We start from the raw sequence: 26636 nt of genomic DNA, 5'->3' as shown, positions 1-26636 counted from the left end.
TGAGGACCCTACTCAATCTGTCGGCAGGCTTCTTCCAGAAGAACAAACTATTTCAGGGCTGTTCAACCAAAAGAAAATGACAACTATGAACCTCTGGAGTGGAAATCAGAAGTCTGCAAAATGGAGGCAAACGCTATGGGCTAGGTGGAGTATAATTTAATGCTTTTCCCTTAAGCTACTAATAAAACAAAAAAGACTATTTTAAAAATAATCAGTGCTCTATAGACCAGATAGATCTAATTGATATTTACAGAACATTCCACCCAAAAGTGGCAGAATACACTTTCTTCTCAAGTGCACATGGAGCATTCTCCAGGACAGATCACATCTTGGGTCACAAATCAAGCCTCAGAAAATTTAAGAAAACGGAAATCGTATCAAGCATGTTTTCTGACCACAACGCTATGAGAATGGAAATCAACTACAGGAAAAGAAACTATAAAAAACACAAATACATGAAGGCTAAACAGTGTGCTACTAAATAACCAAGGGATCACTGAAAAAATCAAAGAAGAAATTAAAAGATACATAGAAACAAATGACAACAAAAACACTACGACCCATAACCTATGGGACGCAGCAAAAGCAGTTCTAAGAGGTAAGTTTATAGCAATACAATCTCACCTCAAGAAACAAGAAAAATCTCAAATAAACAACCTAACCCTACACTTAAAACAACTAGAGGAAGAACATATGTATATGTATAACTGATTCACTTTGTTATACAGCAGAAACTAACACACCACTGTAAAGCAACTATACTCCAATAAAGATGTTAAATAAATAAATAAATAAATAAAAAGGTCCAACTAAAAAAAAAAAAAGAACAAAGAAAACCCAAACTCAGTAGAAGGAAATAAATCATAAAGATCAGAGGAGAAAAAAATGAAATAGAAATGAAGAAAATAATAGCAAAGATCAACAAGACTAAAAGCTGGTTCTTTGAGAAGATAAACAAGATTGATAAACCCATAGCCAGACTCATCAAGAAAAAAAGGAAGAGGACACAAATCAATAAAATTAGAAATGAAAAAGGAGAAATCACAACTGACACTGCAGAAATACAAAGGATTATAAGAGACTACTACAACTATATGCCAATAAAATGGACAACCATGAAGAAATGGACAAATTCTTGGAAAGGTACAATTCTCCAAGACTGAACCAGGAAGAATTAGAAAATATAAACAGACCCATCACAAGTAATGAAATTGAAACCGTAATTAAAAATCTTCCAACAAACAAAAGCCCAGGACCAGATGGCTTCACAGGCAAATTCTATCAAACATTTAGAGAAGAGCTAACACTGATCCTTCTCAAACTTCCAAAAAAATTGCAGGAGGAGGAATACTCCCAAATTCATTCTATGAAGTCACTGTCACCCTGATACCAAAACCAGAAAAAGATATCACAAAAACAGAAAATTATAGACCAATATCACTGATGAACATAGATGCAAAAATCCTGAACAAAACACTAGCAAACAGAATCCAACAGCACATTAAAAGGATCACACACCATGAACAAGTGGGATTTATCCCAGGGATGCAAGGATTCTTCAATATATGCAAATCAATCAATGTGATACAAAACATTAACAAATTAAGGAATAAAAACCATATAATTGGGTTTCCCTGGTGGCGCAGTGGTTGGGAGTCCGCCTGCCAATGCAGGGGACATGGGTTCGTGCTCCGGTCCAGGGAGATCCCACATGCCGCGGGGAGGCTAGGCCCATGAGCCATGGCCGCTGAGCCTGCGCGTCCGGAGCCTGTGCTCCGCAACGGGAGAGGCCACAACAGTAAGAGGCCCGTGTACCGCAAAAAAACCAAAAACGCAAAAAAAACAATAAAAGAAAACCATATGATCACCTCAACAGATGCAGAAAAAGCTTGTGACAAAATTCAACACCCATTTATGATTAAAAAAAAACTCTCCAGAAAACGGGCACAGAGGGACCCTACCTCAATATAATAAAGGTCATATATGACAAACCCACAGCAAGCATCATACTCAATGGTGAAAAACTGAAAGCATTTCCACTAGGATCAGGAACAAGACAAGGATGCCCACTCTCGCCACTATTATTCAAAATAGTTTTGGAAGTCCTAGCCACAGCAATCAGAGAAGAAAAAGAAATAAAAGGAATACAAATTGGAAAAGAAGAAGTAAAACTGTCACTGTCTGCAGATGACATGATACTCTACATAGAAAATCCTAAAGATGCCACCAGAAAACTACTAGAACTAACCAATGAATTTGGTAAGGTTGCAGGATACAAAATTAATGCACAGAAATCGCTGGCATTCCTATACACCAACAATGAAGAAACAGAAAGAGAAATTAAGGAAACACTCCCATTTACCATTGCAACAAAAAGAATAAAATACCTAAGAATAAACCTGCCTAAGGAGGCAAAAGACTTGTACTCAGAAAACTATAAAACACTGATGAAAGAAATCAAAGATGACATAAACAGATAGAGAAATATACCATGTTCTTGGATTGGAAGAATCAATACTGTGAAAATGACTATACTACCCAAAGCAATCTACAGATTCAATGCAATCCTTATGAAACTACCAATGGCATCTTCACAGAATTAGAACAAAAAACCTTACAATTCGTATGGAAACACAAAAGACCCCGAATAGCCAAAGCAATCTTGAGAAAGAAAAACGGAGCTGGAGGAGTCAGGCTCCCCGACTTCAAACTATACCACAAAGGTACAGTAATCAAGACAGCATGGTACTGGCACAAAAACAGAAATATAGATCAGTGGTACAGGATAGAATGCCCAGAGATAAACCCATGCACATATGGTCACCTAATTTACGTCAAAGGAGGCAAGAACATACAATGGAGAAAAGACAGCCTCTTCAATAAGTGGTGCTGGGAAAACTGGACAGCTACATGTAAAAGAATGAAATTAGAACACTACCTAACACCGTACACAAAAATAAACTCCAAATGGATTAGAGACTTAGATATAAGACCAGACACTATAAATCTTTTAGAGGAAAACCACTCTTTGACATAAACCATAGCAAGATCTTTTTTGACCCACCTCCTGGAGTAACAGAAATAAAAAGAAAAATAAACAAATGGGACTTAATTAAACTTAAAAGCTTTTGCACAGCAAAGGGAACCATAAACAAGACAAAAAGACAACCCTCAGAATGGGAGAAAATATTTGCAAATGAAACAAATTAATTAATCTCCAAAATGTACAGACAGCTCATGGAGCTCAATATCAAAAAAACAAACAATCCAGTTAAAAAATGGGGTGAAGACCTCAATAGACATTTCACCAAGGAAGACATACAGCTGGCCAAGAGGCACATGAAAAGATGCTCAGCACCACTAATTATTAGAGAAATGCAAATCAAAACTGCAATGAGGTATCACCTCATGCCGGTCAGAATGGCCATTATCAAAAAAGCTAGAAAAACAATAAATGCTGGAAAGGCTGTGGAGAAAAGGGAACCCTCCTACACTGTTGGTGGGAGTGTAAATTGATACAACCACTATGGAAAACAGTATGGAGGTTCCTTAAAAAACTAAAAATAGAACTGCCATATGACCCAGCAATCCCACTACTGGGCATATACCCTGAGAAAACCATAATTCAGAAAGAGACATGCACCACAATGTTCACTGAAGCACTATTTACAATAGCCAGGACATGGAAGCAACCTAAATGTCCATCGACAGATGAATGGATAAAGATGTGGCATGTATATACAATGGAATATTTCTCAGCCATGAAAAGAAATGAAATTGAGTTATTTGTAGTGAGGTGGATGGACCTACAGTCTGTCATACAGAGTGAAGTAAGTCAGAAAGAGAAAAACAAATACTGTATGCTAACACATACATATGGAATCTAAAAAAAAAAAATGGTACTGAAGAACCTAGATGCAAGGCAGGAATGAAGACTTAGACATAGAGAATGGACTTGAGGACACGGGTGGGAGGGGGAAGCTGGGGTGAAGTGAGAGTAGCATCAACATATATAGACTACCGAATGTAAAATGGTTGGTGGGAAGCAGCTGCATAGCACAGGGAGATCGGCTCAGTGCTTTGTGACGATCTAGAGGGGTGGGACAGGGAGGGTGGGAGGGAGACGCAAGAGGGAGAGGATATGGGGACATGTGTATGCATATGGCTGATTCGCTTTGTTGTGCAACAGAAACTAATACGGTATTGTGAAGCAATTATACTCCAATAAAGTTCTATTAAAAATAATAAATAAATAAAATAAAAATAATCAGTGTTCTTTAAATTTATGATCAGCCAGGTTTTTTTTTTTTTCCGAAATCACTGTGCATACCTGTAGGCAAGGCAAGGTAGTGTAATGGGATTTTAATGCATGTTAAATTTAATAATCAGATAAGCGGACATACACTATGTTTTGTAGCATTTATCTAAGTAATAGGTTGGGTTCTGGATGCTTTTAGACGTTCTTCATTCAATCAAACAACGGTATTTTGAGGAAGTCAAGACAAAGAATTGAAGTGACTATTATGAGTCCTTATTCCAGGATTTTCTGCCTCCAAGTACAGTTATCGCTATTTGTTTTGTTTTTATTGACATATAGTTGATTTACAATGTGGTGGTAATTTCTGCTGTACGGCAAAGTGATTCAGTTATACATATGTATACACGTACACCCGTGTATATTCTTTTCCATTACGCTCTATTATAGAATATTGAATATAGTTCACTGTGCTATACAGTAAGACCTTTTTGTTTACCTGTTTTACATCTTCGGGTTTTTTTCTTTTATTTTTTTTGGCTGTGCCATGCAGCTTCTGGGATCTTAGTTCCCCGACCAGGGATTGAACTCGGGGCCACGACAGTGAAAGCACCGAGTCCTAACCACTGGACCACCAGGGAAGTCCCTCTATTTGTTTTTTAAAATAAACTAAGAGTGACTCAAATATTTTAGAAACTTCCAAAGAAATATTCCTAAGAGGTCGCCAGTTTTCACTAAAAATACAATAGACTACAAGGACAATACTGAAATCACTGTTATTTATGGGAATTCCCTGGCAGTCCAGTGGTTGGGACTCGGCACTTTCACTGCCATGGGCCTGGGTTCAATCTCTGGCAACTAAGATCCTGCTAGCAGTACAGCATGGCCAAAAAAAAAAGAAAGAAAGAAATCACTGTTATTTTTGGTAAAGATAAAAACGATATTCAAGTCCCCAGTAGACCACAAAATCTTTTTTTAAGTTGAAATTCCCTATGACACTATGTAAAAAACACTATTTTTGTTTTCCCCACAGTTCAAACCTCAATGTCCTACATGTGGTTGATACTCAAGAAATGCTTCCTTAAAGGAAAGAGAATGAATGTAGAAGTGAAAACCACGTATACATTTTCCTTTCACAATGGAGAAATGAAACAAAACCCTCAACTTTGTAGATGGAGAGAGGACAAAAATCCAACTTTCTTCCCGGTGACCCTATATATGGACACTACTTTCAAAGGAAAGGAAAACCAACCAAAGAACTCGCCATCATGTGGGGCTTACCATGTTGGACAACTGGTTCTCTTAATGGCTCCCCAGCAATCAGGACGAAGTGGTTTCTCTCAGGATCCTAAAGTCAAGAAAGAGACCATCAAACAATAAATAGCCTTAGTTTTGAATGTCTGATTAGGAATGATTTGAAGTTGACATTCGGGCCAAAGGGATGATGTCCCTAATTCTAAAGATAAATTCCAGAAATATTTTCTGTGCAATGCATGATATGGAAATGCCTATTCTTTTTTTTTTTTTTTTTTACATCTTTATTGGAGTATAATTGCTTTACAATGGTATGTTAGTTTCAGCTTCACAACAAAATGAATCAGTTATATATATACATATGTTCCCATATCTCTTCCCGCTTGCGTCTCCCTCCCTGCCACCCTCCCTATCCGACCCCTCCAGGCGGTCACAAAGCACCGAGCTGATCTCCCTGTGCTATGCGGCTGCTTCCCACTAGCTATCTACCTTACGTTTGGTAGTGTATATATGTCCATGCCTCTTTATCGCTTTGTCACCGTTTACACTTCCCCCTCCCCATAGCCTCAAGTCCATTCTCTAGTAAGTCTGTGTCTTTATTCCTGTTTCACCCCTAGGTTTTTCATGACATTTTTTTTTTATTTCCATATATATGTGTTAGCATACGGTATTTGTCTCTCTCTTTCTGACTTACTTCACTCTGTATGACAGACTCTAGGTCTATCCACCTCATTACAAATAGCTCAATTTCGTCTCTTTTTATGGCTGAGTAATATTCCATTGTATATATGTGCCACATCTTCTTTATCCATTCATCCGATGATGGACACTTAGGTTGTTTCCATCTCTGGGCTATTGTAAATAGAGCTGCAATGAACATTTTGGTACATGACTCTTTTTGAATTATGGTTTTCTCAGGGTATATGCCCAGTAGTGGGATTGCTGGGTCATATGGTAGTTCTATTTGTAGCTTTTTAAGGAACCTCCATACTGTTCTCCACAGTGGCTGTATCAATTTACATTCCCACCAACAGTGTAAGAGGGTTCCCTTTTCTCCACACCCTCTCCAGCATTTATTGTTTCTAGATTTTTTGATGATAGCCATTCTGACTGGTGTGAGATGATATCTCATTGTAGTTTTGATTTGCATTTCTCTCATGATTAGTGATGTTGAGCATTCTCTCATGTGTTTGTTGGCACTCTGTATATCTTCTTTGCAGAAATGTCTATTTAGGTCTTCTGCCCATTTTTGGATTGGGTTGTTTGTTTTTTTGTTATTAAGCTGCATGAGCTGCTTATAAATTTTGGAGATCAATCCTTTGTCAGTTGCTTCATTTGCAAATATTTTCTCCCATTCTGAGGGTTGTCTTTTGGTCTTCTTTATGGTTTCCTTTGCTGCGCAAAAGCTTTTAAGTTTCATTAGGTCCCATTTGTTTACTCTTGTTTTTATTTCCATTACTCTAGGAGGTGGGTCAGAAAGAATCTTGCTGTGATTTATGTCATAGAGTGTTCTGCCTATGTTTTCCTCTAAGAGTTTGATAGTTTCTGGCCTTACATTTAGGTCTTTAATCCATTTTGAGCTTATTTTTGTGTATGGTGTTAGGGAGTGATCTAACTTCATACTTTTACATGTAGCTGTCCAGTTTTCCCAGCACCACTTATTGAAGAGGCTGTCCTTTCTCCACGGTACATTTCTGCCTCCTTTGTCAAAGATAAGGTGACCATATGTGCGTGGGTTTATCTCTGGGCTTTCTATCCTGTTCCATTGATCTATCTTTCTGTTTTTGTGCCAGTACCATACCGTTTTGATAACTGTAGCTTTGTAGTATAGTCTGAAGTCTGGGAGCCTGATTCCTCCAGTTCCTTCTTTCGTTCTCAAGATTGCTTTGGCTATTCGGGGTCTTTTGTGTTTCCATACAAATTGCAAAATTTTTTGTTCTAGTTCTGTGAAAAATGCCAGTGGTAGTTTGATAGGGATTGCATTGAATCTATAGATTGCTTTCGGTAGTAGAGTCATTTTCACAATGTTGATTCTTCCAATCCAAGAACATGGTATATCTCTCCATCTATTTGTATCATCTTTAATTTCTTTCATCAGTGTCTTATAATTTTCTGCATACAGATCTTTTGTCTCCTTAGGTAGGTTTATTCCTAGATATTTTATTCTTTTTGTTGCAATGGTAAATGGGAGTGTTTTCTTGATTTCACTTTCAGATTTTTCATCATTAGTATATAGGAATGCCAGAGATTTCTGTGCATTAATTTTGTATCCTGCCACTTTACCAAATTCATTGATTAGCTCTAGTAGTTTTCTGGTAGCATCTTTAGGGTTCTCTATGTATAGGATCATGTCATCTGCAAACAGTGACAGCTTTACTTCTTCTTTTCCGATTTGGATTCCTTTTATTTCCTTTTCTTCTCTGATTGCTGTGGCTAAAAGTTCCAAAACTATGTTGAATAAGAGTGGTGAGAGTGGGCAACCTTGTCTTGTTCCTGATCTTAGTGGAAATGCTTTCAGTTTTTCGCCATTGAGGATGATGTTTGCTGTGGGCTTGTCATATATGGCCTTTATTATGTTGAGGAAAGTTCCCTCTATGCCTACTTTCTGCAGGGTTTTTATCAGAAATGGGTGTTGAATTTTGTCAAAAGCTTTCTCTGCATCTATTGAGATGATCATATGGTTTTTCTCCTTCAGTTTGTTAATATGGTTTATCACATTGATAGATTTGCGTATATTGAAGAATCCTTGCATTCCTGGAATAAACCCCACTTGATCATGGTGTATGATCCTTTTAATGTGCTGTTGGATTCTATTTGCTAGTATTTTGTTGAGGATTTTTGCATCTATGTTCATCAGTGATATTGGCCTGTAGTTTTCTTTCTTTGTGACATCCTTGTCTGGTTTTGGTATCAAGGTGATGGTGGCCTCGTAGAAGGAGTTTGGGAGTGTTCCTCCCTCTGCTATATTTTGGAAGAGTTTGAGAAGGATAGGTGTTAGCTCTTCTCTAAATGTTTGATCGAATTCGCCTGTGAAGCCATCTGGTCCTGGGCTTTTCTTTGTTGGAAGATTTTTAATCACAGTTTCAATTTCAGTGCTTGTGATTGGTCTGTTCATATTTTCTATTTCTTCCTGATTCAGTCTTGGCAGGTTGTGCATTTCTAAGAATTTGTCCATTTCTTCCAGATTGTCCATTTTATTGGCATAGAGTTGCTTGTAGTAATCTCTCATGATCTCTTTTATTTCTGCAGTGTCAGTTGTTACCTCTCCTTTTTCATTTCTAATTCTATTGATTTGAGTCTTCTCCCTTTTTTTCTTGATGAGTCTGGCTAGTGGTTTATCTATTTTGTTTATCTTCTCAAAGAACCAGCTTTTAGTTTTATTGATCTTTGCTATTGTTTCCTTCATTTCTTTTTCATTTATTTCTGATCTGATTTTTATTTCTTTCCTTCTGCTAGCTTTGGGGTTTTTTTGTTCTTCTTTCTCTAATTGCTTGAGGTGCAAGGTTAGGTTATTTATTCGAGATGTTTCCTGCTTCTTAAGGTGGGCTTGTATTGCTATAAACTTCCCCCTTAGAACTGCTTTTGCTGCATCCCACAGGTTTTGGGTCGTTGTGTCTCCATTGTCATTTGTTTCTAGGTATTTTTTGATTTCCTATTTGATTTCTTCAGTGATCACTTCATTATTAAGTAGTGTATTGTTTAGCCTCCATGTGTTTGTATTTTTTACAGATCTTTTCCTGTAATTGATATCTAGTCTCATGGCGTTGTGGTCAGAAAAGATACTTGATACAATTTCAATTTTCTTAAATTTACCAAGGCTTGATTTGTGACCCAAGATATGATCTATCCTGGAGAATGTTCCATGAGCACTTGAGAAAAATGTGTATTCTGTTGTTTTTGGATGGAATGTCCTATAAATATCAATTAACTCCATCTCGTTTAATGTATCATTTAAAGCTTGTGTTTCCTTATTTATTTTCATTTTGGATGATCTGTCCATTGGTGAAAGTGGGGTGTTAAAGTCCCCTACTATGAATGTGTTACTGTCGATTTCCCCTTTTACGGTTGTCAGTATTTGCCTTATGTATTGAGGTGCACCTATGTTGGGTGCATAAATATTTACAATTGTTATATCTTCCTCTTGGATCGATCCCTTGATCATTATGTAGTGTCCTTCTTTGTCTCTTCTAATAGTCTTTGTTTTAAAGTCTATTTTGTCTGATATGAGAATTGCTACTCCAGCTTTCTTTTGGTTTCCATTTGCATGAAATACCTTTTTCCATCCCCTTACTTTCAGTCTGTATGTGTCTCTAGGTCTGAAGTGGGTCTCTTGTAGACAGCAAATATATGGGTCTTGTTTTTGTATCCATTCAGCCAATCTGTGTCTTTTGGTGGGAGCATTTAGTCCATTTACATTTAAGGTAATTATCGATATGTGTGTTCCTATTCCCATTTTCTTAATTGTTTTGGGTTCGTTATTGTAGGTCCTTTCCTTCTTTTGTGTTTCTTGCCTAGAGAAGTTCCTTTAGCAGTTGTTGTAGAGCTGGTTTGGTGGTGCTGAACTCTCTCAGTTTTTGCTTGTCTGTAAAGGTTTTAATTTCTCCATCAAATCTGAATGAGATCCTTGCTGGGTAGAGTAATCTTGGTTGCAGGTTTTTCTCCTTCAACACTTTCAATATGTCCTGCCACTCCCTTCTGGCTTGCAGAGTTTCTGCTGAAAGATCAGCTGTTAACCTTATGGGGATTCCCTTGTGTGTTATTTGTTGTTTTTCCATTGCTGCTTTTAATATGTTTTCTTTGTATTTAATTTTTGACAATTTGATTAATATGTGTCTTGGCGTATTTCTCCTTGGATTTATCCTGTATGGGACTCTCTGTGCTTCCTGGACTTGATTAATGATTTCTTTTCCCATATTAGGGAAGTTTTCAACTATAATCTCTTCAAATATTTTCTCAGTCCCTTTCTTTTTCTCTTCTTCTTCTGGAACCCCTATAATTCGAATGTTGGTGCGTTTAATGTTGTCCCAGAGGTCTCTGAGACTGTCCTCAGTTCTTTTCATTCTTTTTTCTTTATTCTGCTCTGCAGTAGTTATTTCCACTATTTTATCTTCCAGGACACTTATCCGTTCTTCTGCCTCAGTTATTCTGCTATTGATCCCATCTAGAGTACTTTTAATTTCATTTATTGTGTTGTTCATCGTTGCTTGCTTCATCTTTAGTTCTTCTAGGTCCTTGTTAACTGATTCTTGCAATTTGTCCATTCTATTGTCCATTCTATCTCCAAGATTTTGGATCAACCTTACTATCATTATTCTGAATTCTTTTTCAGGTAGACTGCCTATTTCCTCTTCATTTGTTAGGTCTGGTGGGTTTTTATCTTGCTCCTTCATCTGCTGTGTGTTTTTCTGTCTTTTCATTTTGCTTATCTTACTGTGTTTGGGGTCTCCTTTTTTGCAGGCTGAAGGTTCGTAGTTCCTGTTGTTTTTTGTGTCTGTCCCCAGTGGCTAAGGTTGGTTCAGTAGGTATTGTAGGCTTCCTGGTGGAGGGTACTAGTGCCTGTGTTCTGGTGTATGAGGCTGGATCTTGTCTTTCTGGTGGGCAGGTCCACGTCTGGTGGTGTGTTTTGGGGTGTCTGTAGACTTACTATGATTTTGGGCAGCCTCTCTGCTAATGGGTGGGGTTGTGTTCCTGTCTTGCTAGTTGTTTGGCATAGGATGTCCAGCACTGTAGCTTGCTGGTCGTTGAGTGAAGCTGGGTGCTGGCGTTGAGATGGAGATCTCTCGGAGATTTTTGCTGTTTGATATTATGTGCAGCTGGGAGGCCTCTTGTGGACCAGTGTCCTGAAGTTGGCTCTCCCACCTCAGAGGCACAGCACTGAGTCCTGGCTGCAGCACCAAGAGCCTTTCATCCACAGGGCTCCTTAATTTGGGATGATTCGTTGTCTATTCAGGTATTCCACAGATGCAGGGTATATCAAGTTGATTGTGGAGCTTTAATCCGCTGCTTCTGAGGCTGCTGGGAGAGATTTCCCTTTCTCTTCTTTGTTCTGACAGTTCCCAGGGGCTCAGCTTTGGATTTGGCCCCGCCTGTGCGTGTAGGTCGCCGGAGGGCGTCTGTTCTTTGCTCAGACAGGACGAGGTTAAAGGAGCCGCTGATTCGGAGGCTCTGGCTCACCCAGGCCGGGGGGTAGGGAGGGTCACGGAGTGCGGGGCGGGCCTGCGGCGGCAGAGGCCGGCGTGACGCTGCAGCCTGAGGCGCGCCGTGCGCTCTCCCGGGGAGCCGTCCCTGGATCCCGGGACCCTGGCAGTGGCGGGCTGCACAGGCTCCCCAGAAGGGCGTGTGGCTAGTGACCTGTGTTCGCACACAGGCCTCCTGGCGGCGGCAGCAGCGGCCTTAGCGTCCCATGTCCGTCTCTGGGCTCCGCACTCTTAGCCGCGGCTCGCGCCCGTCCCTGGAGCTCTCTCAAGCAGCGTTCTTAATCCCCTCTCCTCGTGCACCAGGAAACAAAGAGGGACGTAAAAGTCTCTTGCCTCTTCGGCAGGTCCAGACTTTTCCCCGGACTCTCTCCCGGCCAGCCGCGGCGCACCAACGCCCTGCAGGCTGTGTTCACGCCGCCAACCTCAGTCCTCTCCCGGCGCTCCGACAAAAGCCGGAGCCTCAGCTCCCAGTCCCGCCCGCCCCGGCGGGCGAGCAGACAAGCCTCTCGGCTGGTGAGTGCCGGTCGGCCCGATCCTCTGCGCTGGAATCTGTCCGCTTTGCCCTCCGCACCCCTGTTGCTGTGCTCTCCTCCGCGGCTCCCAAGCTCCCCCACTCCGCCTCCCGAAGTCTCCACCCGCGAAGGGGCTTCCTAGTGTGTGGACACTTTTCCTCCTTCACAGCTCTCTCCCGCTGGTGCAGGACCCGTCCCTATCCTTTTGTCTCTGTTTAGTTTTTTCTTTTGCCCTAACCAGGTACGTGGGGGGTTCCTTGCCTTTTGGGAGGTCTGAGGTCTTCTGCCAGCGTTCAGTAGGTGTTCTGTAGGAGTTGTTCCACGCGTAGATGTATTTCTGGTGTATCTGTGGAGAGGAAGGTGATCTCCGCGTCTTACTCTTCTGCCATCTTCCCGGAAGTCCTCCCATCCTATTCTTTAAGACGTTTGGTAGCAATCAGAACTCAAGAATATGTCCCGAACACCAAAATAATAACCTTCTCTAATAAAGAAGGAGAATTTAAATTAAGATTTTTCTTTAACTAGAAACATCTTTATGACAAACTATGTGATTGACTTGGCCTATTATAGAGCTTATAACTTCCTGCTAAAAATTTAATTTTTAAATGTGAAGAGTATTTATGCAAATCCAAAAGTAACATTTTATTACTTTTGACATTTATTACTATTAATGTAAAATATGCCCCAGAAATGTTGCACTAAATGGAACCTTACAAAAACATCCCAGGAGGCTTCCGTGGTGGCGCAGTGGTTAAAAATCTGCCTGCCAATGCAGGGGACACGGGTTCGAGCCCTGGTCCGGGAAGATCCCACATGCCGCGGAGCAACTAAGCCCGTGCGCCACAACTACTGAGCCTGCGCTCTAGAGCCCCCGAGCCACAACTACTGAGCCCATGTGCCACAACTACTGAAGTCCGTGTGCCTAGAGCCCGTGCTCTGAGAAGCCACCGCAATGAGAAGCCTGCAGACTGCAACGAAGAGTAGCCCCCGCTCGCTGCAACTAGAGAAACCCTGCGCACAGCAATGAAGACCCAATGCAGCCAAAAATAAACAAAAAAAATAAATAAATTTATTTTTTTAAAAAGTTCCCGAGATACCTGCTCAGGCAAACTTCTCTCCAAAAGGGTCCTATTGTGTTAAAGTCTCTAAAAGTTTTTGTTTAGAATTAAGATTAGGTTTTTTTTCCCTGAAACTGAAAAAAAATATTAATTATTAAATCCAGTGCTAGCGTGGATGCAGGGAAATATACACTTTTCTATACATCATTTGGGAGATTTTAAGTGGGTGCTGTAGTCCTTCTAGAGAGCACTTTGACAATATGACTTCAAGCCCTCCTGTCGCTGACGCCCTCTGACCCAGTAATGCCAGGGAAACCAGCAGAAGAACCTCCCATCACACTTGTGATAATATAACTATGTGATAATATATTATATGCTCCTACTCATATAAAGCTCTTTAATTAGAAATAATTCTAATGTTACTAGTACCAGAAGATTTATCACTGGATTCAACTAACATGAAGCATATGAAGAATGAAGTCTTTAATCTTCCATGTAGTTAGAAATATTTGTATCTTACAGAACCGACATTTATTTCCCCTTCTGCCTCTAACTTTAAAAAATTAAAAGGGAATTTAGGGTCGAATGGTTTCTGCAAAAGTCTTAATTTACTCCCTACAGTCCCAGGGCTGTGGATTTAGCACATCCACCCAGTGGATGCTTTAATCATTTCTTCATGTTTAAAAAACATCTGTTTAACCATTCCCAGGCCTGTATTTATTTACACATCACCTTATGTATCCATAACCCAATTTGCTGTCAAAATATGCCAATGTGAACTCAGCTGAGACTCAGAGTAAGCTAAACAACCCCTCTCTGCCAGTCACCTGCACGCCAACATAGTTTTCATCCCTACTTTTCAAAATTCATCTTTGCAGGAGCTTCTGCACAACTGTCTCTTCAGTTCTCCTTATTGGAATGTCACGAAGTGGCCAGACGGGTTTAATAGGCTCACAAGACGGTAAGCGAACAGTCCAAGGGAATGAAGGAAGGAACACAAGGAAGAAACCTGGCAACCTGGATTAAAAAAAGCTCCTTGGACTCCTAAAATATCAGAAACTTTACTTAAAAAGCAAGGACTCAGCACAAAAGGACTACAAAATGGATCACATGTTCCTCTCAGTTCAACGTGGGGCTGACTTTCAGAGGGCTCCATGGGAATATGTGTGTAGATCTATATTTATACCCCTAAAGGGCTGATCCATTTTCACTTATGCTAACAATAAAATCAATCAATTGCATAAAGAACGAAAAAGTGAGAGACAAGGAAGAGCTGCCTTCAGATTCAAGTTTCTAGGGGTAAACAATACGGACTTTCAGTGATTCCTAAAGATGACGAATCAGTGTAGATAAAACCTTAAAATAAACCAGTAGAAATAACAGAAATTAATGAAAGGGGCTGATAAACTTGTGGCATAGTTTCTTTCCCGGAGGAAGAGAAAAAATTTTCCACGTACACAGGAGATTTCGGCATTTTCCCGGGAACTAGTAGAAAGTACAAGGTAAGAAAATTAAAGCAACCTAAGTGTCCATCAACAGATGAATGGATAAAGAAAGAAGATGCAGTACATATATACAATGGAATATTACTCAGCCATAAAAAGAAACAATATTGAGTTATTTGTAGTGAGACGGATGGACTTGGAGGGCATTATGCTAAGTGAAGTAAGTCAGAGAAAGACAAATACTGTATATCACTTATATGTGGAATCTAAAATATACAACAAACTAGTGACAAAAAAGAAGCAGACTCAAAGATACAGAGAACAACTAGTGGTTACCAGTGCTGGGGGAGGGGCAAGACAGGGGTGAGGGATTAGGAGGTACAAACCACTGGGTGTGAGATAGGCTCAAAAGTGTATTATACAACACGGGGAATAGAGCCAATATTTTTTAATAACTGTTAATGGAAAGTAACCTTTAAAAATTACATTAGGGCTTCCCTGGTGGCGCAGCGGTTGAGAGTCCGCCTGCCGATGCAGGGGACGCGGGTTCGTGCCCCGGTCCGGGAAGATCCCACATGCCGTGAAGCGGCTGGGCCCATGAGCCATGGCCGCTGAGCCTGCGCGTCCGGAGCCTGTGCTCCGCAACGGGAGAGGCCACAACAGTGAGAGGCCCGCGTACCGCAAAAAAAAAAAAAAAAAAAAAAAAAAAATTACATTAAAATTTTTAAATGCAAAAAAAAATGTTTGAAAAAAGAGAATTAAAGATTTTTAATACTTAACCTTGTTCTCCACCTGGACACTGTCACCTTCCCCCAGCACGGCTGTGTGATGAGGTTCTATTTTTTGTTGCGAGTCATCAGGTCCTACAAAAAAGACGACCCACTCAATTCAGTCCTCATGGTAGTACATTTCTCATACGATTACAAACTTGGTTAACTACACGGCACTATAATATGAATTTCAAGTTCAGAAACAACCAACTTAGGAATCTCCTGAAATCTCTTGTTGATGGTATTTGCTATTATTAAAGTCCAAAACTGGCTGCTTTCCAATGTAGAAAAGGACAAGGAAGTGAATCCTGTATTATGTTTCCACTTACACTTTCAATGTCATGCCTAATAGGTTAATTAATAAGCAAAGTCCTTGGCATTACATGCTAATAAGAGTGTTTCCTTGGGTCAATTATAAACCTCAAAAGATTTAAGCATGCTTAGGGAAATTAGTAAATTCCATCATTAATTCCTTTCCCCAAGTATTTATTGAACACCTACAACTAGCTGCCCAGCACTGTGAGAAAATGCAAAGAAGTGCAAAGCCGATTCCTCACATACAAATAACTCAAAATCTCACTGAGAGAAAGTAAATATATATTCATAAAACAGAGACTAATTCAACTGGAAAACAGGTAAGTTGGAGAGCTAGTGAACAACAGCTGTGGAACTATGTACAAGGCCCTCTGCTAAATGCTGTGGGAGTGGGGAGGTTTCAGGATAGATGTATTTCCATCCCTCCTATATTAAGGCTCACAGATGAAACAGAAAAAATAATACAAATGAAATTGTGTGTTAAAGGCAACAAGAAAGGAATAAACAAAGTTCAAAGAGAGAGCAGGGACTGCAGAGCTCTGCAGGATCAGATAGACGGATAAAAGGCAAAGCTAGGATAAAGGGTGCTCTAGACAAGAGGACAGACTGTGCAAAGGTGAGGGGCTGGCAATGTGCAGGGTATGCCCGGGTGAACCTTCTATCATTGCTGGAACATTCTTCTGGAAGGAATGATGGCAATGCACACTTGCTTCAGGTCAAGGGAAGACATGAAGGCCATGCTTATCCGTATAAAACGGAGGACCTCTGAGGAGTGGGTGTGTGTGGGAAATGGTTAGATCTGTGTCTTGGAGAAATAACTGAAAGCAGAGCACAGAATAAATTGGAGAGGGCGCGACTGAAGTTAGGATGACCTGTTAGGAGTTTATTCTAACAGTCTCAGTGGAAATGAATTCCAGTCTGAACTGGGAGAGTGGACACAGAAAGAAAGGAATGGGTTTGAGAGGTGGAGTGGAGAAAGAAAGATTGGGCAACAATGGGAGAGAGAAGAGCCGAAGAACACGATTCTCCCTAGAAGCAGCATCATGCAGTGGCCTGAACGGCCACAGCAGGCGGCGGGTGGGACGTGGCTGGGCCTTTCAGCTGACTGAAAACCAGACACGTGAACACACAACAGAGAGAAGACTCCGGGCAGGCTGAGAAGCCCGTTAACGATGTCTGCATTACATTCTGGACTATAAAAAAAAAAGGGCATTCACCTGACACGATACAGCTAAAGCTGAATAATCAACGTGGAAGCACTTATTTAAGCAAAAGCAGTAGCTTGAGGAATTACCATGTAAACATAATTTGTGAATTTTGTGAATACTGACTGGAGTTCAAACATAGTCATATTTTCTAGAGAAGGCCTCCCTTTCACCTCCACTTTGGAGATAACCTACATGAAGCAGCAGGGTTCATTCTGATGCTTGCAAACGTGAAATAGGATTCTAACAGAGAACTTCTTAACCTGGAGTCAATGTGTTCCCAAGGGGTCCATGCATAGAGTTCAGAGCAATCATGGACTTGCATGGGAGACAAATGACATCTTTATTTTCACGAACACCTAACTGAAATGTGGCCTTTCTTTCAGTCATGACTGTAGCCAGAAAACCACAGCAGTATTAGCTGGACCAATGATTTTGTTTCCAGTAGAAATCATGGATATTTTCGTATCACATTAGCATTGTAAAGATCTCAAAATAAGTTTATGTTAATCACTACTTAACAATTTAAAGTAGATCTGCTTCTGGATCATGTTATTTCAAATGTCATCAGAGAAGCACACGTGGAACTGTATCACAGACTTGTTCTTTTAACCTTTTAATGACACCACTGAATTAAAAAAAAAACAAAAAACATTGTTCAGAGGTGGGGCCTTGGCAAATGTCAAAAGGGTTCATGGCACAAAAAGCTTAGGAACTTCTGTCTCAGAGGCAGTGGTGTGCTAGTTAATGTTTACCAACCGGCTTTCGGGGACAAGGGGAAAAACAAACCTGATTTGTACTGTGTGCCAATTTCCATGGTTTAAATGCTCCCGTTGTGGCCAATTTCAAGCTACCAATCTGAGGCCAGGGAAGAGGTACACAACCTGCTCCAGCAAGAGCGAGCCCCAGCACATCACTGAAGGCTTCTTCTCCCCCAAGGAGTTAGGTTAACAGATGTCACGGCAGTGAATGAAAGAACTCCGCTGATTTTCCACTCATGCAAGGATGTGGCCATAGAAAGAGGGGTCTCGGAGTCTAATAATAATCTCATTTAGATTGGGGTAATATTTTAAACTGTGAGATAAAGCAGCATTAAGTGTGCTTTACTGAGATTCCCTGGGAGCAATGAACCATGTCTTTATCTTCAATGAATTCACATGTAACGCCCATTACCCATGTGGTCTACCCCTGACCCCTAATTTTATCATGTAGGATGTTTCATGATACAGAGAGCAAAATGATTTATAAAACCCCTTCACTATGTTTTAATGGAGTGAGCTGGCAAGAGACAGCTCTCAAAAATCATGCTGAACTGGGATTTCTCTGCACCTCCTATCAGGGTAGCTTGCTCGACTGCCAGTCATTGTCTATGAGAAAATCTTAATTTAGAAACAGAGTTCATATTTCCCTAAGAGCTCTCATTCTAATTTTATACGGAATGCAATTTCCGCTCATTCTACTTGCTGATCTAGGAGAGGAATCACAGTATTGATTCTGAAGAGGCCATTTGAAATGCTCCACCATAAGGCAAACTTTTTTTTTTTTTTTTTTTTGCGGTACGTGGGCCTCTCACTGTTGTGGCCTCTCCCGTTGCGGAGCACAGGCTCCGGATGCGCAGGCTCAGCGGCCATGGCTCACGGGCCCAGCCGCTCCGCAGCATGTGGATCTTCCCGGACCGGGGCACGAACCCGTGTCCCCTGCATCGGCAGGCGGACTCTCAACCACTGCGCCACCATGGAAGCCCGGCAAACCTTTTTTATAGACACTGGAAAGTCAGGTTTTTAAGATTAATCATTCTAAGTGTACCTTTAGCTTCTATATTATTTTATAAAATGTTTAAAGCAGGATCACATAAAGCAGAGATTGATTCCATCTTCATGTTATTTCTATGCTGTTTCACCCATCTGGTTATCTCCTGAACCTAAAATAAGTCTCAAAGAAAATATATTTTATTGGTTCTGACTACTTTCAATTATAAATCGAGCCAAATCAGATAATAAATAGTTTCCACTGGGAAGCTTCGCCAAGATATCTAATAGCGCAGTTAAGGAAAATTTAACTGAAAACGAATTGCAAATATTTTTGTTTGCGTAAACAGTCATAAAAGGGCAAAATACTTTAAAACATTTTAAAGTTAGTGCTGCATCTTCAGTGTGTGGTTTATTGCTGTGAAACTTCTCCCCATACACAAGATTTCCTTTTTCTTCTTCTCTTTACAAGAACTACTGTCCCATTTACCCTCTGTTCCGTACATTCTGGTACTTTTATCACAGATTTTGATATCATCAATTTTGTATGTATAGTTGAAGCCTTCTTATCTGATGCAATCCGGATCATTAACTGAAAAAGATTAAGCTGCCTCCAACATTGTACTTTAAATTAAATTGTAAATGTGCATCCATTTGCCAATTTTTAGAAATTGGATTGAAGCACTGCCTTTCTTTATAAAGCATACCCATAATGCACCACTGAATTCCTTCTAGATTTTCACAGTTTCCCCTAATCTTTTACTGTCATCTCTGCCATACTAATTCTAAGAGTTTTCTTTAGCAATATACTTTTACAAAGCATTTGACTTCGGTTGCTCTAGAAATACAAACTCTTTTCAAGCTTATTTCGTTAATTTAAATATTATTTAATTAAATCGCATAATTGCAATCACTGGTGCAACTGGCATAAACAGGTTAGAGAACAATCACACCTGCCTTTAAGTCCGCTTCAACTTGCCAGGGGGAGTAGCAGGGGGCAAGTGGACCGGGGGAGCCGATCATCCTGGGCGTTCAGGCACCTCATTCAACGTATTCCGCATGGAATGAGGCGTACTGCTTAGTCCAATTCATTTTGGGTAAGTGGAGGTCAGCTCGGAGGGCTCCTAGTGTGTTTCCCCACCTTTATTGAGATCCAGGGGCTGTGTCAAACTTTTTAATACCCCCCAGAACCAGAAGCAAAGCGCGGAGCACAGTGAGCATGAATAATTACTTATTCAAGTAAGTTTGAAACATTTTACAATCCACATAAACCAGTTAGTTGTCATCTCAATAACCACAAATATTTTTAGACTTCTAAATATATTTTCTAAGCCCCAACAGTATATTTGATACTGGTTCTTCTAAGGGACTGGCATGCAAGCTGATAAACTGCCCCAAGCTTCAGGGACACAGGACACAAACTCCTGTAACCTGTTGATCTCTGTGTTGATGTGTAATGTCATTTTCATCTCAGCTGCAGGGAAGGGGTTTAGAGCTAATATCCTTGGGATCTGTTGGTTTTCTGACCATGTTGTTTTATTTTGTTTTTTTTTTAAATCATATACTGCATAAGATTTCAGCCGGGGGCTGGTCAAAGGACTTGTTGCCTCAGAAAAAGACTGCTGTCAAAGATCTTTCTCCTGCATAATTTTTAAAGCTACTATTCAACAGTCAGAAGGCTTGAAAAAAAACACAATGTATCAAAAATTAAGAAGATCCTGGAAATCCATAAAACATCTCAAATAAGTACTCTTAAATAAGGAAGTACTAATTCTATTTGTCTTATTTTAGTTCTGTTAATTCCTTCTCTTCTTCAGGGTGTCGTTAGTGGGCAATTACATGACTTCACTATACTCACCATGAACTTTAAAATATCTAACTTCGACAAATAGTTAACGTCCAGCATTTTCTAACGTTCAAAACTCCACCTGTCCTTACAAAACTAAATCTACTGATGTCCATCTTTTAAGTACTTCCTGCGTCAATTAATATTTTTTTTAATTTATTATTTATTTGGCTGCACCGGGTCTTAGCTGTGGCACATGGGATCTTCATTGCCGCGCGGGGGACCGTCATTGTGGCACGCGGGATCTTTAGTTACGGCATGCGGGATCTTTTTCTTTGTTGTTGTGGCGTGTGGACTCTTAGTTGAGGCACGTGGGATCCAGTTTCCTGACCAGGAATCGAACCCAGGGCCCCTGCACTGGGAGCGTGGAGTCTTAACCACTGGACCACCAGGGAAGCCCCGATTAATATTTTTAACAGTCATCCTAATCTCCACTTATGGAATCTCCCCAGACTACTTTCTCAAGCCAAACTGCAGTCTCTTTATTCCAGCCCCATACATTAAGTACATGTTTATAACATCTATTTCAACAGAATGGAGGTACATGACATTTAAGACAATTACTTGCTTATCAGTTCCTGCCATCTGTGGTTGCCTGCTGCCATCCTGGTTTTATAAGCAAGATAAAATTGAGGCAATAAAGTCAGAGAGCATTTTTTGGATTCTCTCTATAGATAGGTCAGTACACATTCAATAGCTATTTCTGCTTTGTTGTTTCTTTTTTTCTGGTGATGTGTTCTTGCCCTTTTGTTTTTCTCATTAATATCTCCATTCGGGGGTCAAGAGGAGGAAGGGAAGGAGATGAAATTCAAATGAGGTCACCTGGCCAGCTATTCGTTGGCTGAAGCAGGTTCCCAAGAGGGCAGTTTCGCGAGCTAGATTCTCTCCATGGTCCACTTTACCCTGGACAGATGCAAGTTTGCTCCAGCACTACAGACCGTGACCCCATTTCCTGCCAGATGTTTTGCACTTGTGGCTCATGGTCATGAGAGATGACCAGGCCAGTGAATAGTGATGACTCAGGAAAATCCTGCCTCACCTCGAGAAAAACAAGTGGATGTGTAAGTCATTCTTACCCCTCGAACCACTGACCTTTTCACTTGTTAAATTCTTGGACTAAAGGTCTGTCAGGAAACAGGGCTCTAACTACTGATTCAAAGAGGGTTTGAAGATTATTTGTTAATCTTTCTCCCCTTCAACCTCTACAATGTCATTTAAACTGAAGGGGTTCAGAATGAGACTCCCCAAGATGTGCCCCTTTGGCACGCAGATTGTTTTGAGCTGAAGACAGTCAAGGCCCAAAAGACTCAGGAAGAGCTTCCAACCACTCTCTTAACTACCTTAAAGAATTTAGCTAAGGGGCCTGGTTCAAAGAGAGAGCTATTACCAGAGATAACTTTCATCTGAATGACCTACCTGGATGGCAGGGCAAACATCTAATTACCAAACATCTGCTCTTCTTATCGTCCTGTGAATTACTCTCCTCCCCTTTGAAGCCCCAGGTTCCTATCTCATTCTTTGGCTCAGGATGGCATCTGCCCAACTTGCCCTTGGGTCTCATACTTTACGGGACCCCTGTACCTATGTAATTAAGTTTGTTTTTCTCCTGTTAACCTGTCTCATGTCAATCTAACTCATAGCCCAGCCAAAAAGAACCTAGAAGAGTAGAGGAAAAATTTTTCCTTGCCTATAAAACCAAAGTCAAATGTGAGCTTTTGTAGAGCCCACAAGCTAAGAAAGGTTTTTATGTTTTCAAATGGCTAAAAACAATCCCAAGAGTAGTAGTTCATGACACGTGAAAAATATATGAAATTCACATTTCAGTGGCCATAAATCAACTTCTTTTGGAACCACCATCCCAATTATTTATGTATCACCTGTGACTGCTTTTGTGCTACAAAGGCAGGAATGAGTCACTGCAACAGAAACCGTACGGCCCGCAATGATGAAGATAGCTGCTATGTGGCCCTGTCCTTTCTCATTCTACACATTTCTGGTATCCTTAGCACCTCAGAATCCATGTGCTTTATTACTTTCCATTTGTGCAGATTATTTTATTTCTCCTGAAATCCTAAGTCAGGGGTGCTACCTCCATAAAAATGGCTTTTACTCCATTTTAGAAAGTACTATGTGATAACCAAGATTTTCAAAAGATCATAAAAACAAATGACGCTTCATCCCTTCTAGATGGTTAATATAGTTTAATGTGTGTGCCCACGGACTTGTGATACGACTACTAAATTGTTTTCGCACTTTCTCAAATGCTGAAATAAATGAATTTTGCTTCTGAATCATAATTGAAATGCTAATCAATGAAAGAGGAACTAAGCCCATTTCTGTGGTATAAAATCAAAATACACGAGCTTGTGGTACCACTATTTTTCAGAAGATTAATTTCAGGCAATTAAACTGCCCTTCTGGAGAATACAAAGAATGCTTTAAATGGCTTTGGGTGTAGCCTTCAAGCCCTCAGCAGACAGTATCAGTGAGCCAGCTGTCTGGGGCTGGGAGTGTGTTGTCCAAGGAAGTAGCCATGCTAGGGCAGCAAGCTCACTGCAGAGGAGGCTACCCTACAGGTTGGGGTAAAGGGCTCCAACCACAGAGGGCCTCAGAAATGGGATTCTTGGCCTGTAGCTTGGAGCGGTCAGATGCTCTGCTCCATCCCCCTCACCCCGTCCACACCACCCATCACGGCCATGAGGGGCAGGGAAGGGGAGAAGGGAGGCTGGTTCTCCTACTGTAGGTTTTCCCAGAAGCACTGCCTGAGGTGCATATTTGAGTCCAAGGAGTCTATCTGGGAGGCAGTCCCAGGAAACACCAGTCCAGGAATTGGGAAAGTTAGACAGGAAAGGGAAGGCAGACAATGAAGGATGTGTTACCAAGGACGCTCACATGGGCTGCTTGAACATAACGCCTCCAGGAGACTCTAGGAAAAGGCGTCACACACAGGCCTCAGCGCTATCCCACCTGAGGGGCAAGGCAGCTTCCTTAGCACTTTCATCCTGCCCTGACTGGGGCAGAGCAGTCTTCCCAGGATTCAGAGAAAGCCTCAGGCCAAGAAACACAGGTACTACTGGCAGTTGGAAGTTGGTCAGTGGGCCCTGACAAACCTACAGCGACCTTTCCTGGCCTCCGTGCTGCTTCTAGGAGGATGGGGAGAGTGGGAGTAGATACAGGCAGGAGCCAGCCTACTCTACAAGCTCCACTCTCCCACCACTCCTGGCTCTTCTATTACTGGGTTGGCTAAAGGGTTTAGACTGGAAAAGACAAGTTAGATGGTGTGGTTCCTGTGCTGTCATCGTACAAAGGATATGGGGTGGGGCACAGGGAGTGGAATTGACAAGCCCTTGGTTCTGGTCCCAGGTCTACCAATGCATAATTCTGGCAAGTTTAATAGCTCTCTAGACTTTACATACCTCCTCTATAAAATGAGAGTTGATTGGGTCTCAAACATCCCTTCTAGACTAGACTCAACAAGTGACACATGCACAACCCCTCGGAATAAAAGGAAACCGACTTAGAGATTTCTCAGAAGCACCTGGGACTGCAAATGCACCTCCTTCCACCTCCCAGGAGATAGTGTCCTGCCCCCCTTGCAGCCCATTAAAGCTCCATCCCTTTATCAGTATGGGGCTTGCCAACATCCTAGCAAGGTGTCAACCCACATAATTGCGCCTGGACCTTACATGTGCACACAGGCCACAGTAAAATGGCTGCTGTCATGTCTGGTGTTCCCATTCTCCTCCCTCACTGAATATACTAGAAGCTGAGAGGTACCCTGCCCTGGGTGTACCAGGATGTACCAGGATGTACAGGGGGCTGGTGCCGAACAGGAGGAGACATAGTATTCAATTACACGAAAGGTTTCATCTTACCTTTCCTTCCTGGCAGTAGTTTAAATGATATTGCAATTGAACCCAAAGCAACAGACTCATCACTTACCAATATACACATTTCCAGGTACGGTATAAATGAAGCTTGTCCACCCTGAAAAGGGACCAGCGACATTAAAAGGTTAGTGTCCATAATGCCAAAAGGAACAAAGAGATAACGATATCAAATATTTAATACTCTACATATGACATACAAATATATAAACTTATGTAAGTTACAGATACAAAAGGTTTGAAAATGAAATCTTTTAGATATACATACATTTTAAAACTTAAGTTCTGTAAACAGTTTTAAGCACAGTCCCACATGCATGCATTCACACACAAACACACACCCCCAAAACCTAAATGAACTGGCCTCAAGTATTTAATAGCCACCCAAGCAGGCAGTGTGCTATTCACTGGCTATATATCTATATGCCAACAGCTGTACTAACAAACAAGCTGTTCCTTCCGGGTTGAACATCACGTTAATAACTACAACACACCAGTCTGGCTTATCTTCAGTTCCTTGGGCCTCCAAACAGTTTGTTTTTTTTGTTTGTTTGTTTGTTTGTGGCTGTGTTGCGTCTTCGTTGCTGTGCGCGGGCTTCTCATCGTGGTGGCTTCTCTTGTTGCGGAGCACGGGCTCTAGGTGTGCGGGATTCAGTAGTTGCGGCACGCGGGCCCTAGAGCACACAGGCTTCAGTAGTTGTGGCACATGGGCTCGGTAGTTCTGGCTCGTGTGCACCAGAGTGCAGGCTCCTTAGATGTGGCGCACGGGCTTAGCTGCTCCACGGCATGTGGGATCTTCCCGGACCAGGGCTTGAACCTGAGTCTCCTGCATTGGCAGGCAGACTCCTAACCACTGCGCCACCAGGGAAGTCCCCTCCAAACAGTTTTAAGTGACAACCCACTATCTGCCCTCTTGGAACGAGCACTGTATTTCCACGGATATTTACGTATTGTCCCTATGGCCCACAGGGGACGCTGCAGCGCCACTGAGGGACATGAATGTAGGAGTGGCCAGCTCAAAACAGAATCAGAACATCACTCCGTGTGCCTCTGGGAGAAAAGAAGATCTGCGAAGGGAATGCAGGGCCGAGTCCAAGGTACAAGGGCAGGACCCAGACTGGAGTCTGTGAGAGAGTCAACGTGGTGGCAGAGTAAACAAAACCAAGGCAGGCATGGAAGAATCACAGAGCACAAAGTAGACTCTAGGGATGTGGCTGTGCTGGCAGGTGGGTTGAAAAGTGCAAGAGAGGCCCACGTGATAAGGCATGACTGATCAAACTTAACATAAACTGAGTCTGGTTCGGAAAGCCTGAAGGATGGCAAAACAAAGACAGACACTCAGGTGGACGCCAGACGATATTTTTTTCATCCTCCTATTTCACACTTTTTCCTCCCCGAGATTTTACGAGAATGAGTGTAAGGGCTCTGGAATTAAGTCTAACTGCTCAGAGCACACTCGCTCTTTTGCTCCCTTACTGACCCACTTGTTCAGTCTTCCGAGCTCGGCCTCCCATCATCCAGTGACCAGCTACCACTCAGGTGTACTTGCTGTGGGTGGAGACAGAAAGACGAAGGCACAGCCAGGGGTCTTCACATTGTCCAATTTGGGGGGACGGAGGTTCGTGCTAGATGCTGAAAACACATGCTAACTGTTCCCAGCCCATAAATATCATTAGCAATTCGGTATTTGTGTTTTCAGTTTCTTTTCTCTTTTACGCACTATATATTATTTGCTTAAAAACTAGAACTCAGTGTTCTATTTTGGATAGCTTTCCAAAACACAGAGAAATAATTCATCCTTGGGAAAGACTGCAAAGCATTCCATTGCAAGGACGTGTTGTGATTGACATAATCGATCCTCTCCTCGTGGTTGAAAGGTATTAAAAAATTAATGGTTTCCAAGTTTGACAGAACGTCAAAGCTCTCAATTGTTCAAGTGGGTTTTTATTTGGAATCATTTTGATTGTTCTAAACTCATTTCTCCTCCACCACCTTTGCTTCATTCCTACTCACCCTTCAAGCAGAAAACTAGTCTACACATAATTGCCTCGGTCTGTTTTCTTTCTCTTTTTATCTTTTTAAATCTTTTATCCAGAAGGACCAAACGTTTGCTTAAAGGAATGGCCAAGTCAATGTATTATGTG

The 26636-nt window shown here is 41.4% G+C and overlaps 1 protein-coding gene across 1 annotated transcript in view; it reads right to left on the bottom strand.

The window, feature by feature from the left end:
• The window catches only part of PIR (pirin), a 108960-nt gene that overhangs the window by 4713 nt on the left and 77611 nt on the right, over positions 1-26636 (bottom strand). The window contains 3 exon segments of the mRNA XM_027095767.1: positions 5537-5603; positions 15502-15584; positions 24548-24592. Of these exon segments, the coding sequence (XP_026951568.1) occupies positions 5537-5603; positions 15502-15584; positions 24548-24592 (195 nt within the window).

This window comes from Aethalodelphis obliquidens, unplaced genomic scaffold (genome assembly GCF_003676395.1).
Source record: "Aethalodelphis obliquidens isolate GAN/ISIS:26980383/991018 unplaced genomic scaffold, ASM367639v1 scaffold94, whole genome shotgun sequence".
In the NCBI taxonomy this organism is placed as follows: Eukaryota; Metazoa; Chordata; class Mammalia; order Artiodactyla; family Delphinidae; genus Aethalodelphis; species Aethalodelphis obliquidens.
The sequence above is the reverse complement of the archived record's forward strand: the minus strand, read 5'-3'. Positions and strand labels throughout refer to the sequence as shown.